Raw genomic sequence first — 14,781 nt, forward strand, 5'->3', positions numbered from 1 at the left:
CAGAAGACCAAAAATCACATTATAACAAAGATATTTGTACCAGAGTGTTTATTGCAGCCCAATTCATAATTGCTAAGTAATGGAAAAATTCCAAGTGCCCATCAATCCACAAATGGATTAATAAATTGTGGTATGTACACCATGAAATATTATGTATCCTTAAAGAAAGATGGAGACTTTTACCTCTTTCATGTTTACATGGATGGAGCTGGAACATATTCTTCTTAGTAAAGTATCTCAAGAATGGAAGAAAAAGTATTCAATGTACTCAGCCCTACTATGAAACTAATTTATGGCTTTCATATGAAAGCTATAACCCAGTTATAACCTAAGAATATGGGTAAGGGGGAGAGGGAGGAGAGGGAGGAGAAGGATGGGCAGAGGGAGGGTGATTGATGGGATTACACCTACGGTGCATCTTACAAGGGTACATGTGAAACTTACTAAATGTAGAATACAAATGTCTTAACACAAAATAAAAAATAAAAATAAAAATAAAATAAAAAGCTTTTGCACAGCCAAGAGCACAGTAAGCAAAGCAAACAGATAACCTTCAGAATGGGAGAAGATTTTTGCAGGTTATGCTTCCAAAGGTCTGATAACTAGAATCTACAGAGAACTCAAACTTATCAATAAGAAAAGAATAAATAACCCCATTTCTATGTGGGCAAGAGACTTAAAACAGAAACTTCTCTGATGAAGACAGGTGCATGGCCTACAAACACATGAAAAAATGCTCATCATCCTTAATCATCAGAGAAATGCAAATCAAAACCACTTTGAGATATCATCTAACCAGTAAGATTAGCCCACATCACAAAATCCCAAGACTACAGATGTTGGCATGGATGCAGAGAGAAGGGAATGCTTCTATACTGCTGGTGGGAATACAAGCTAATACAACCTTTCTGGAAAGAATTTTGAAGAACACTCAAGGAACTTAAAAGTAGATCGTTCGATCCTGTAATTCCTCTACTAGGTATGTACCCAGATGATCAAAAATTATTTTGCAACAAAGACATTTGTACCAGAATGTTTATTGCAGCTCAATTCATATTGCCAAAACATGGAAACAGCCCAAGACTTCACATCTTTTATGTTTACCTGGATGGAGCTGGAACATATTCTTCATAGTAAAGTATCACAAGAATGGGGGGGGGGGGCGAAGTATCCAGTGTACTCAATACTACTATGAAATCAATATATAACCACCTACACACTCATACGAATGGCAAAACATAACTATAGTCCAGAAAGTAGAAGGGAAGAGGAGAGAGCTGGGAGGGGAGGGGGGTATTGGAGAAGGGAGCGTATTTGGGGGGACCTCACCTAATGCGCGTGATGCAATGGTACATTTCAAAACTAATAAGAAATGAGTATAATTGTGATGGATGTGTTATTTAGTTCAATGTAAACATTTGACATTGTATATCAAAGCAGTACCCTGAACCCCATAAATGCATCAATGTACAAAGGTATTATTAATTAAAAACAATTAAAATTAATGGGTTCAGCTAGAATGATCATTAAAATCATTTTTAGTTGGCCTCTTTCCTTCCATACCACTTCCACTTATCTAGAATCAGCTCAGCCTCCATGAAACCTCTTCAGACTTCTCCTTTCTTTGAATTTTTGAGCTTATCACCAATACCATCCAAATTAGCATTTAGTAATTCTCTAATTGTTTGCTTTGAGTGTAGTGGTTCAGTTGCCACATTCAAACAGAAAATCCCTTTAGAGACTATACACTTTAAATTTTAAACCCTCCATAACATGTTACACTTAGTTGGCATTCAACGATTATTTCCTAATTAAACTGAATAAAGGTCCCAAAAATATGTATAATTTAGGCAACCTTCCCAAAAAGCAACTTTCATCAGCCCTTTCAAAACTAATTACCTCATCAACATCACAACTGAACCATGTGATTTAGGCATAATGTGTGGTCTGCCTGTGTGACAGGCAATGAGAGACATTGGTAGTTGTATTAGTACCATTGTAGTATATGTAGTTGTATTGCTACAGTATTACTTTGTACCTGAACACAGCCTCCTTCCTTAACTGAAAACCTCACAGGGGGGGAATCTACAAAGGAACATTAACTCATTACCTTAATATATTACCTTCTGATTTCATTAAAAAGATACATGTACATATATGAAAGAAAAATATAAAGAAAAAACTTAAAAAATAAAAAGAAAATATTACCCCCTGGAACAATTTGTTGCCCACTAATGTAGGGCATGAGAAAAAATTTCCCACTACAATTAAGGAAAAAAAAATTACTAGGAAGAAGCTGTGGGTCAGACATTTGAAAACTACAGTAAAAACCACCTTTGCTCCTCCCCAACCCCCTTGGATGTCATTAGAAGTTCTGAGTAAGAGGCCAAGTTAGGATGTCATGTGGGTGGGGATTTATGCATCTTCACCGGAAAAGCAGTGGGATACAGGTTTTACTTGTTCTGGTCAAGCCTCCCCTCACCCCACAATAATTAAGGCTTTTGATATGTGGTCACTCCTTCCCTGTCAAAACAAACAAGAGAATAAAATAAGTACAGAATCCTCTTTAGACTATGGTTCACTTAGATATGAACTATTTGAGTAAGGTTTCTACTTTGGGAAAACTGAGATTGGGTTATAAAGCCTCTATTTCCCTTCTCAAAGTAAAATTCTTAATCCAATTTCTTTGGTGATTGTCTTAATTTCCTTACTCAATAAATTTAAGATCATTAACATTCCGTATTAACACTAAAGTAAACTAAATTAACAAGTGTTAATCATATCTTAACAGCTAGCCAATTCTAGTGGATTGAAATTAAATCAATTTACAACCTGCTCTCCTGTGATGGGGCCGATGCTTAATACAGGTGTTTCTACTTAACACATACACCAAGGAAAGAGAATTCGTCCGGCAATTCACTACAAGGTCTGAGGGTCTGAACCAAAAGGGAGTGTACTTGTAGAGTGGTGAAGGGATTTATGCAGGTGTAGGGAGGGTGGAATTATGGAAAATCCGCAGGCCTGATCCTATTTAAAAGCATCACTGAGGGTAAAAAGAAGCATCTCAAATTTAAGGGGGGTAAAGTTATTTTTTAAAACTGCCTTTCAATGGTTATAAACCTTCAATGGTTTGTTTTTAATCCGATGTTTCTGAGCATCCAGTTAATCTATGCTCTCTGACAGGAAGCCTATGGGTCTATTGACACGTGGCCTGAAGCGAACTCTGGATCAGGCCCTGGGTGTAGCCACGCCTGCACACTAAGCGTGGGGCGGGGCGGGGCGGACACCACGCAGGCCTGGTCTCCCAGCATCCACCAAACCCTGGCTACGTTTTCACACGGCCCTGTCATAACTCAGAACTAGAGGTGTCCACGTTTCTTTTAATTTCAGTCAATGCCAGTTACTCTTCTTCCCGGGTCCTTTGAAATGAGATACTCCCCAAGCAGGGGTGCACAACCCCACACATACAGCGAACTCCAGAGAGTGTTCGTTCCTTTGGGATCACAACCAGCACGGTGTGGGAAAGACCTCCAAGTCCAAGTCTCCTGTATGCTATGCCTGCCACTCGAAAGGCGCCTATCTTGATCTTCTGTACCTATGATGCTCATCAGAACACAACTCCTGACAGCCTGGGGCCGACTCACTAGGCACCCGACCCCATCGGCTCGACTTCAGCTCCAGACGGAGTTTTGAGGCGATCTCCAGAGACGCCGCCCGCTGTCTCCCCTCACAGGCACACGTCGCGCTCCACATGCTCACTAGGGCCAGGCTCGGTGAGTTACAAGACCCAGTAACTCCGGCGCTCAATCAGCAGGGGATCCCCCATGCCCGTCAAGCCAATCGCGGCAGGTGAGCCAAGACGAGCAGACCTGACGTCAGAAAAGATCAAGTTAGTGCGTCATCTATACGTCAGCCTTTCGGCGGTCGGGTCCCGGGAGCAAAACTCCGGCGACTTTGGGCCCCGCCCTGCGAGGGTGGAGGGTGGCCAATGAGGGCGGTTCTGAAGGAAACGCGACCAATGAAAGGAGTCCGGGGCGGGGCGCGGGGCCGGAGGGTGGAGCGGGCGGCGGCGGTGGCAGTCGGAGGTCTGGCTGCGCTCAGTATATGACAGTACGTCAGCGGCGGGATGGCCGTAGCTGTGGCGGCGGCTGCAGAAGCCGGAGCAGCCGCGGCCGCAGTGGAGGCTAGAGCCCGAGCGGTGTCGGCGGCTGCACCCCGGGGAGTTTAAGATGGCGGCGGGGGGGGCGGCGGGCCTGCGAGAGGAGCAGCGCTACGGACTGTCGTGTGGGCGGCTGGGGCAGGACAACATCACTGTACTGCATGTGAAGCTCACGGAGACGGCGATCCGGGCGCTCGAGACTTACCAGAGCCACAAGGTAAGCGGGCCAGTGGCCGACTTGGCCGGACTCGGGGAGGCAGAGGGCGTTCCTCGCCGCCTGGCCGCGCCTCCCGGCGTCCAGGGCACCCGGCGCCGGTCCAAAGGGGCCAGCGGGGCTGTGGCTCGCTACTGCTGCGGTCAGCGCCCGCGGCGGCGGGGTAGAGCTGGGCCAGGCAGGGTCGCTGACACCGCGGTCCCGGGTGGGCCGGGCTGAGGAGGGGCGGGCGGGCGGCCCCTGGCGGCGGGGCCGAGGCAGCCACAGCCCTGGCCCTGCTGCGCCTCCGCTGCGGGACTTTCCGACGGCGCCTGCGGATTTCCTGGCTTTGGGGTCCCAAGGAGGGAGGTAGTCTCTGGGGAGAGAAGTGAGGTGACCACGCTGCTCCGGCTGGGGCGGCGGCGAGTCGGCAGCCTACCGGTAAAAAATAGGGAGGACCTGTGGTCCCAGGCTGTCCGCGTTTTTTGAGAGACTTGTAGGCACCGTAGACCCGCAGCGACGGGACCCAGGCGCCCCGCCTGTGGGGTGGGATACACCACGTCCTCCCAGGGGTTGGGGACACAGCGGCCCGGACTCTACTCGCGAGGACGGGGTCTCGCTCGCTCCGCGGATGGAGGTGGAGGCATGGGCGGGCTGGGCGGCGCACCCGATGAACTCGCCAAGGCGGCGCAGCCCTGTCGCCTCAGGAGGAGAGGGACACACATACTTGCATTCTCCGGGACCCGGGACGTGGGCGCGACGTCCGAGAGGGACCCAGCACTCGGACACCTGGCGCCAGCCGGGGAGCAAAACGTCGGGCGCCGGGGAGAGGGGTTCGCAGACGGAAGGACGCGAGCTGGCGGCGACCCGGGGCGCGAACCTAGGGGGTATCCTGGACATAGAGCCCCTCCGCCCGCGTTCCCGAGAAACCCCCGCCACACACACACCCGAGTAGAGAGTAGAGAGGGTCAAGTAGACGCGGGTACGCGGCGAGTGCAGGACACCCCGGAACGCTTTCTGGTTGAAGTGGGGGACAGAGGAGCGCTGAGAAGAGATGAGGCACCTGAGGCGCTCGGGAAACCTTTTATGGGCTTTCGTTCCTGTCTGTGGACGAAGGACGCGAGAGGGAGGGATGTACCATATGGAGCAACCGGTAACATTTTACTCCAAGAGGAGAGAGCGAGTCAGGAAAACAACCCACAGGGCATCCTACCAAGTAGCCCAGTCCGTACCAAGGAACACGCCCCAACTGGTCTCATAAATAGAGGGACACGCAGGCACGGGCTCACATAGTTATTCAGATGAAAGGGGAGAAAAAAATTAACATCTGTTGAGCTCCCACTAGTGCCAGGCACTTCAAATGCATAGAGGAAAGAGGGCCCAGGCAGAGCAGCAGGAGAGGTGTGAATCCTGCTTGTCTGGGAGTGTGTTCAGAGAGGCCCTCCATGTAAGTTCACACACTTCTGATACGAACTCATAGGATAGGGTATGTGTAACAGCACTAGAAACTCAGAGGTGAGTAGTAGTATCAGAGTGCACTCACAGAATTGGGTGAATGCATGGGTGTACAAGTCAGGATGCACATGTTACCAACCAGAGAAACATACGGTGAAAAACACTCACAGACTTTGTGTGGTGGGGTGGGAGAGCATCTGGGAGGAGTGCATGCACAGGAAGAAAGGTACCGTCCTACGCTCAATGTAATCCCAAGCAGAAAGCCTCAAGTACGGCTGGAAAGGCAGTACACGCCCCGCAATAAGGATGCTGAGAAAGAAGAAATGCAAGATGGCATGTGCCAGATACTCCCAGAGAGGCGCAGCTGCAGTGGAAAGACCAGCAGCGGCTTGGAGTGGGAGGCCCATATGGGGGGAGCCAGGTAGGCAGGCAGAGGAGAGAAACTCAGCCCTGCAAGATGGAGAGATAAGCTTGTCTGTTCCAAGGGGAGGGTGTGGGAAGGGATGACAGTGAGGAGAAGGTAGGTCAGGGGATGTAAAGAGAAAAAAAACATACACACCTAGAGAGAATAGAAGTCAGCAGGAGGTGGCCAACCTCCTGTCAGAAGCAGACCCAGGGAGCAGAGAAAGACTGACACACAGTGGATGGGGAGAGGCATTTCTGGGGACCTTGGGGAAATAATAGGCAAACTGTAGGGATGATTACAGTGAGATTGACAGTTTACACTGGGCAGGAGAGGTACAGCGAGATTGACAGTGTACCTGGGGAGGGGTGGGGTGAAGAGACCCACTTGGGGAAGGGTAGGGTGGTGCCCAGGAAAGATGCCCCCACAGTGCTCACCCATCTGCCTGATTACTGGGGCCCAATAAAAGGCTGCAGTTTGTTTTCCTACTTTTGTGTGACCTTCATTTCTGCCTCCTACACCGTAACTGGTGTTTTCATGCTTGGGATTAAGGTTAGAGTGCTCTGAAAGCCACCACATTTCTATACCAGTGTCTTCTAGGAGATAGAAGATGAAAAATTCTTTCTGTCCCAACTCACCACTTAGTACTTAAAAAAAACTTTTTTTAATTTTACTTTAGTTAAAGTTACCAAAGTCAGTGGCTTTGTTTGCTCCTGACTACTTCTCTTGCTTATTAATGTCCTTACTGTCTTTTTTCCATCTCTGTGCAGGTAAATTAGTGGGTCTGGTTGATTTGCCCAGAGGCAGGAAAGGGGAAGACTTTTTCCAAATTGCTCCACCTTTCTAAGGTACTTCGTATTAGTCCTAGGATTTCTTTTCTCCTAAAATACTTGGGGGGGGGGGGTGCATAAACTGACTTGGCCTGAACTAGCTCCTGTTCTCAAGCCTTACTGTTGCTTCAGCCACGGAAACATGTTTTAAGGAGTTTGGAATAGCAGGCAGGAATTGAGGTGAAACTGTCAACCTCAGCTGGATGAGAAGTGGAAAGAGACTAAAGGAGTAAGAGACTTTTCAGGTATCTGTATGCATTTCTGCTACTTACTGCGGGATCCTCCTGTGTTCAGCTAAGCCTCCCATGGTTGTGTCCTCAGTGTCCCTCCTCCTCGGCTCAGCCAGACCAGAGCTCCCCATGGGCACAGTAATAGTTGCCAGCAGTAGGAGTCTGGCTGAGCTTTTACCTTCCAGTAGGATATTTGGTCTTTCTCACTTTCCATCGCTATCAGAAGTAGGGCTCATGACTTTTTCTTATAGATATTGTTTGGGAATATGTTGGCATATGTTGGCGTATGTTGTCTTATGGGGAAAAGGATTCTGGTGGTCAATCCTTTTCTCTCTGGGGAAAAAATGGCTTTGGTTTCTCGTATAAAATTGCCTCTACGAATCTTATGTTCTTATGGGAGGGTGCTTAATGACTGTTAACTGTTCTGAGAACCAGAAATTTTGACAGGCATTAATTGATGCATTCTTTGATGCCTAAATTAAGCATCAGAGTTCTTTTTTTGGTCTAGATTATTTTGTCCTTTGGTATTACTATTTCAAATTAGTCTACTTAACCTAAGGCTTCAAAGAAATAAATTTAGAAATTTTAGGAAGGTATGACTTAAGCAGAATAGAGACATTTTCTAGATAAAATTGAACAAAAATACTATTAGGGTTCATGGCAACAGAACTGCTGAAGAGAATTCTGAGATCTTGATTTTTTTCAAATCATAATTTCTCACTTTCAAAAGACAAACCTAATTGACTATCATTATTCAGCTTTTCTATTTTTAGAGAATAGATCTGGGAACCTTTCTAAATAGGCAGCAGAACATGATGAGTCCAGGAATGGGAGTTAGAGTTGGAGTAAATGCCTCCTAAAAAAAGTCGTTTCCACTAACTTTGAATACAGAAACATTTTTTAAATTTATTCATGATTTGCAGAAAAATTTAGATATGCTAATATAGATATCTAGGATATTAAACTTTTTAAATGTGGGTTATTTTAAATGAGGGGGAAAGTTACTAAGTAAAATCACAGATTACAACTTTATAGTCATTCTAAATTAGCATCTATGATTGTGTAGTCAGCATAAGCTCTGTGTATCTTAAATGAGCATATATTACTATAATTACATATTTCTTTCAAGTGTAAAATATATATTTTAAATTCCAATATTTAAAAATATATTTTGGCTAATTTTCTTAATTATGTAACTGCTTTCTTTTGACATTTGAGTAATTCATTTTTATATCAAAATTCTTATCAAAGTATTCTTTTTAGGTTTTGTCATTTTTGAACCTGCCAATTTAGTTTTTAAAAATATTTACTCAGGGCGGTGCCTGTGGCTCAGTGAGTGGGGCGCCGGCCCCGTATGCCGAGGGTGGTGGGTTCAGGCCCAGCCCCGGCCAAACTGCAACAAAAAAATAGCCGGGCATTGTGGCAGGCGCCTGTAGTCCCAGCTGCTTGGGAGGCTGAGGCAAGAGAATTGCGTAAGCCCAAGAGTTAGAGGTTGCTGTGAGCCGTGTGACGCCACGGCACTCTACCCGAGGGCTGTACAGTGAGACTCTGTCTCTACAAAAAAAAAAAAAAAAATATATATATATATATATATATACTCAAAGTTTCAAAGATGGTGGTTCAAATAATATTACCATGTCTACCCAACATAAAAAGTCTTGCAAAGTTGTGTTGGGAGACAGGAATTCATTCTCTATCTCTGAAGATCAGGAAGCAGGTTCCTGTAAGTAGATTCTGTTGTCAACTTTATTGGCTTGAAATAAATTTTCTTGCCTTGATTAATGTTTTCTAGGAAAATGATAGTGCTTTTAAAATTTGTACAATCATACTTCCATTTAACTTTACGTGAGTAACTCAATCTCTCTCTGCATTAACAGATAATCTTATTTCAAATGAAAGTATAAGGTCTTATTTCAGCCTCCAAATTTACCAAATTTACTAAATTCACTCCTTCATAATGGCTCACATAAATGTGTTACATGATTATTTTTTAATCACTGTTTCCACAGTTTATGGGGTAGGTGATTTCACTTTAGCATTTACCAGGTGAACTTGTCAACATTCCATTCATTATGATACCTTGTATCTTAAACCCACTAACACTTTGCCAGCAAGGGTCAAAGACTCATACCTGCTTTTTTCTTATCTCTTCCTTTTTCTGTCTGCCCCCAAATAGTGTGTGTGTGTGTATGTGTGTGTTTAATAATCTACTTTATAACTATAGAATACCATGTTCTCAAGTCACCATTTGAGCATCCAGACCTGCCAGCACAGCACTGCCATCCAGTTGGACATGTTTTTTAAGTAAAACAATGAGATTTGCTTTAACAGATTTCAGATATTTAAAAATATAGCCAGGTTTAATTTAAATAATTTAATCTTACTGACATTTAACTTAGTCCCATCTTCATTTTTCACTTGATCTTAAAATGCTTTTTATCAAGTAAAGTCAAGTTTGTGCTGGGGCTGCAGTGTTTGAAAAGTTTATTCAAATGCTCAGTTTCTCAGTGCAGAGGAGGGTGCTCTTCCCTGAGAAAAGTAGTAGCCAGATTGCCTAAAAAGATAGACAGGGAACCTTGGCACCAGAATTGGGAGGAGAGAGAAAGAACATATGTGAAGTATTGGAACTTGTTCAAGAAAAGAATTTAAAAGGAAAGGGGTGTAGAATTCTTGGAATGATTTACAGGAAAGTTTACTGAGGACAATCATCAGATTCAGCCTTTCCATTTGCTCTATTTGCATTTGTAAAAAAATTATGGAAGCTGTGCTCATAGGGCTTATTAGGCAATTGGTGATAAAATCTACAGAGAGGAGAAAGTGAGAATTTCAGCCAAATTAACGCTGAGTCATTTTTATCAATTCGTGGTGACCCTTTTCTCTGCCACAGAGAAACTCAGGAGCCTGGCCCTGGAGTGCAGCCAGATTGAGCCAAATCTGGATTGTTTGAGAAGATGTCTCTAAAATGTGATATCATGGGCATTGCTGCATTTAAGATGAGCTAAGTTTTACAATAAAGAAAACAGCATGTATATAATCCTGCATTTGCTTCTCCTATATATTTCAGCTCCATACAATATTTCCTATGTTAAAAATCTAGAAAAGCAGGTTCTAGAATAGACTAAAATAATTTTATGGCCATGTCTCCACAGCCAAATTAAAGCTAAAAAACATGGCATAACTCAGGTCAGATTTACTAGGGAGGATAACTCTCTCCCTCTTTCACGTTTTTCTCCCTTCCCTCCCTCCCTCCTTTCCTTCCTTCCTGTTTACCTATTTGTAATTTCTGTAGTGGCATTATGGCTTTTGAGAGCCATGTCAGAGGCTCAGAACTAATTTAAGGGTTTCCACTAATACTTTGCCAGCAAGGGCCAAACCTAGCATTTCTATGGCTGGCAGTTTAATATGAGATGTGAGAAAAGAGAATCTTATTAATTAAGCTGTAAGCACCCTGCCCCCCCCAACCCCCCACATTCATGAATCAATCACATCTGCATCTTGGAGTGACCTCTACAGTGAGGACATTTAGCTACCAGTTTCATGGTAACTAGATTGTTAGACTACGGGCATGAGTTTCTTTTCTTTTAGGGGATCCTATATGTTATTTGTCAAAAAAAAAAAAATCCTTGGATCTTAATGAATTTTAGCAGACAGAGTCTAGATGGAGACCATATTTCCAAAAGAGGAAATGGCATAGGTAAAGAAGAACACTGATAGAAAAGCTGAGGCAATTTCTGAGAATTGCCTTGTTATGCTTAACCCAGAGTGCAGGAGAAAAATACAGCTGGGTTTAAGAAAGGAAAAGCAAATTGGAGCAGGATGTAGTTTTTATTTGGTCCTTGCTGGCTAGAAATTTAAGGTAATTTGAGCTATGCCTCATTCTGGCCTTGGTGACTACATTCTGGCAGGATGACTACAATGTGAATCTGGAAGACAGTAGACAAATTACGAAGACGTATGTGGTCCAGGCCAGAGATGACTGGGATCTACACCAGGATATTTGTGAGAGATAGTAGAGATGTATAGAATCTATAGGAAGCTTTAACAGTAGATTTTAAAGGAAGAGGATTGAATTGAGCTTTCTAGCCTTTGGCCCTAGGAGGATACCCTTAGTAGAAAAAGGGAAATTGGAAACAGCTGGACGAGTTGCGCAGAGGTGGGGGAGATAAAGATGAGGACCATTTTGGTGAACATTCACTCAATTCTTTGATTGGTAATCAAGAGATGTAGATTTGATTAGGTGTTTTATATTTCAGAAGTATATTTGGGAGTTTGAAGCAGGCAGATATATATAGAACAGTGCCATGGTGCTTATGTGTCTTATATAAATGCTTCCATTTGAATGAAAATTGGGGAGATTGTTGATATTTCAGAGGAAGTTGAAACTGGAAGAAAATTTGGTTTTGAGCAGGGCTTTTAAAATATTGTTTGTATTTTTATTTTTTTGAATAACCTCTGCAAATTGCACTTAAAGCTATCAGAGAGCCCTGATAATATGAAAATTTAACTTTAAAATGAATGTCAGACCTTGTGTTGTTTCCATTCCTAGTAATTATTGAACCATAAGTAACTATATATATACAGTGTGCCTAGATTTACATCTCAAGTTTTAGTCATAGTTTGATAGCATATCCTAAAGACTTTGAAAGCATCAGTGTTTTTTCACTTCTTCCAGGTTACCTCCATTTCTATTTAGGTGTTTGGATTCCCTTATTTCTTTTTGGGATGGCAGTTACTTATGAAAAACAAAACAAGCATCATGAGTTCATAAAGTTTTTGTTACACGTGCACTTTGTAATTGATGATGGTGCTTGGTTCATGACCCCTGGAGGTAACCTTTGCTGGAAGACTCTTCCACTGAACAGTGAGGTTGTTCAAGGATAGAAGCAGGCTTGGACTTCCTTATAAGAATTTCACAGAGATACTTTAAGATCTAAATGTGCTTAGCTGGAAACTTATGTGTTTTATGTATATATACATATATGTATCGTATATATGTGTGTATGATACATTCACTATATATATGTATATTATATATACATATATATATGTGTGTAATATATATTATATGTATATGTAAGATAACATTTACATAGTATTGTTACTTTTGGCTCCATTGTTAGAAACCACAATGCTTCAGAAGACAGAAAAAGTTTTTATGTAGTAAAGATACAAACGAGTGTCTTATGCTTTTCCTTTAATAAAAGGTGAACATATAGGAGTCAGAATTAAAATTACCAAATATTTATTTGTTCACTCAGTAAGCATTTATTCATCTTTTGACATGAGTCAGGCACAGAGCTAGGCAATGGAGTTATAAAACTGAATAAGTCATGGCTGGTCCCTGCCAAGACAGTGCTTATCATTTACTGGAAGCAGACAAATGTGAAAAAGGAAATGCAATAAAACATGTGCTCAAGGTGTGTACCCAAAGAGAAAGGACTGTTTGAGGACATGTTAGAGGAGCAGTGTCTTCACCCACCATCCTCTGTGCAGCCCACTGTTTCTAACCATACTGCTGAGATTATATTGATAAGGTCTCCTGTTGCCAAATCTGGTCACCAGCCCTCAGCAGTTGTTCATTCTCTTGACCACTTCTTCCTACTAGAAACTCCCTGCCCCTTCTTTCTCAGTCTCTCCTTTGTCTACTGTCCTCTGCCTGAATGGCTTCTCACTGTTGGATATCCTGACTCTCTTCTCTTTATCTATTCATTCTGCCTAGGTGAGTTTGTCTAGTCCTTTGAATTTAAATGCCATCTCTGTGTTAATTACTTTCAAATACTTATCCCCAGATCTGTCCTTTTCTCCACTCCAGGCACTTATTTCCAGCACATTATCATATTCGTCAAAGTTTAATAGACATCTCAATCTATGGCCATACTACCCTGAATGGGCCCAATCTTGTCTAATAGACATCTCAGACCTTCTGTATCTAAACGTAACTCTTAATTTCATTCCTCAAAACTACACCTGCTTTAGAGTTCCCCATCTCCATAAGTGGCAGCCCTTTCTACCAGTTGCCTAGAAATTAGCTAGTAACCCTTGATTTGTCTCCTCTTTTCTTGATATATTTAAACTATCCGTAAGTTCTGGTACCCTTCAAAATATGTGAAATCTAAACCCCACCATTAACTATTCCAGTCCTGCCTAGCATCATCTCTTTTCAGGGCCATGGACTCCCAGCTGACCTCCAAGTTTCTATTCTTCCCCTATAATCCATTTCACACAACAGCTGGTGTGATCTTTTTTAGAACATTACATATAGTATGATCATGTAGTTTCCTACTTCTAGTTTCAAACCTCCTAATGACTCCCTTTATAAAAAGTATTTGAGATGCCACATTTTACCAATTTCTATGTATTTTTTAAACAATAATCTCTATCTTCCAATCAAAGCTTATTTTACCATCTGTCTATACTTCTGTTCTAGAGATCGTGATCCCAGGAAACAAATCTTTATTTGCATTGATAGTCAGATTTGACATGTAAGGTTATTATACAATTATAAAGCTCACAATAAGCTCTTGGGAAAAAATAGTGAGATTATTATGCTTCAAGTGTTGCTTATTTAAAGGATGTTTCATAGTACCTGACATTTTGGTTGATTGTTCAGTTTACATTTATGCCTTACATGTTCCTTTGAGAGCTGGTTGAAATCCTAACAGTTAAGACAGCAGGAATAATTTGTCCAGCATCAAATAGACAGTTTTCTACAAGCTATCTTTCAAAGGAAGAATTGTGTTAAATAAATTAGGGTTGGGTAATCCCTTTTTTTTTTTACTATTTTCTATGCTATAATGACTAGAAAGATATCATTCTCTATTCTATGTTCTTTAATCTGATGCTTCCAAATCTGCAAGAAGGAGTTTCTACTACATCTCCTACATTTGACCCACAAAGCAAAATACCAGATTTAATGGCTCTCTTTTTGGCAGCTAATAAAATCTTTGAGGCAAAAAAGCGGATACTATTTATTAGTTTTGGATTATCTTTAAATTTCACATCACGTGTCATTCTAAGCATACTACATCTTATCAGTTTTTGACAAGAGCTGAGTATATTTTATGTCCTTAGGATCAACTGTCTGATTTTCTACATGATTTCTCACTTTAGTTCCAATTTTCTTTCTTCTTTGTCTCTCTATGGCTAGATTTTTATTACAGTGGTTAAAAGATAATTATTAGATAGCCTTTAGATTTTCTATCGGGTTATAAAAAAACAAAGAATAAAATGACTCTTTAAATATAAAATTACAAACACAGTTCTTAAGTAGTATAGTGCCTCTTTTAGGAAAGAAAGATGATCTATTTTATACAATTGCAACCCAGGGAAAATCATATCTGCTTTTCACTTTGCTCGCACAAGTGAAAGCAAATTCTTCACTTGCCAGGTATTTTCCCTAAGCCATAGTACAAAACCAAAAACGTCTGATTTGCTGACGTTTGCTGATTTGCTATCAGTTTTTAATGCTCTGGGTTTTGGGTGCTTCAGCTTTTGTATAACTATTATTGGAG

General features: G+C 42.2%; 1 protein-coding gene across 1 annotated transcript in view; it reads left to right on the forward strand.

Moving 5' to 3' along the window:
* Positions 1 to 2,878: 2,878 nt before the first annotated feature.
* Positions 2,879 to 14,781, forward strand: part of ELL2 (elongation factor for RNA polymerase II 2) — a 76,848-nt gene continuing 64,945 nt past the window's right edge. Inside the window, exon 1 of the mRNA XM_053586316.1 lies at positions 2,879 to 4,376. Within this exon, the coding sequence (XP_053442291.1) occupies positions 4,230 to 4,376 (147 nt within the window). The 5' untranslated portion in view covers positions 2,879 to 4,229. The remainder of the gene's footprint in view (positions 4,377 to 14,781) is intronic.

This window comes from Nycticebus coucang, chromosome 1 (assembly GCF_027406575.1).
Source record: "Nycticebus coucang isolate mNycCou1 chromosome 1, mNycCou1.pri, whole genome shotgun sequence".
Taxonomy (NCBI): Eukaryota; Metazoa; Chordata; class Mammalia; order Primates; family Lorisidae; genus Nycticebus; species Nycticebus coucang.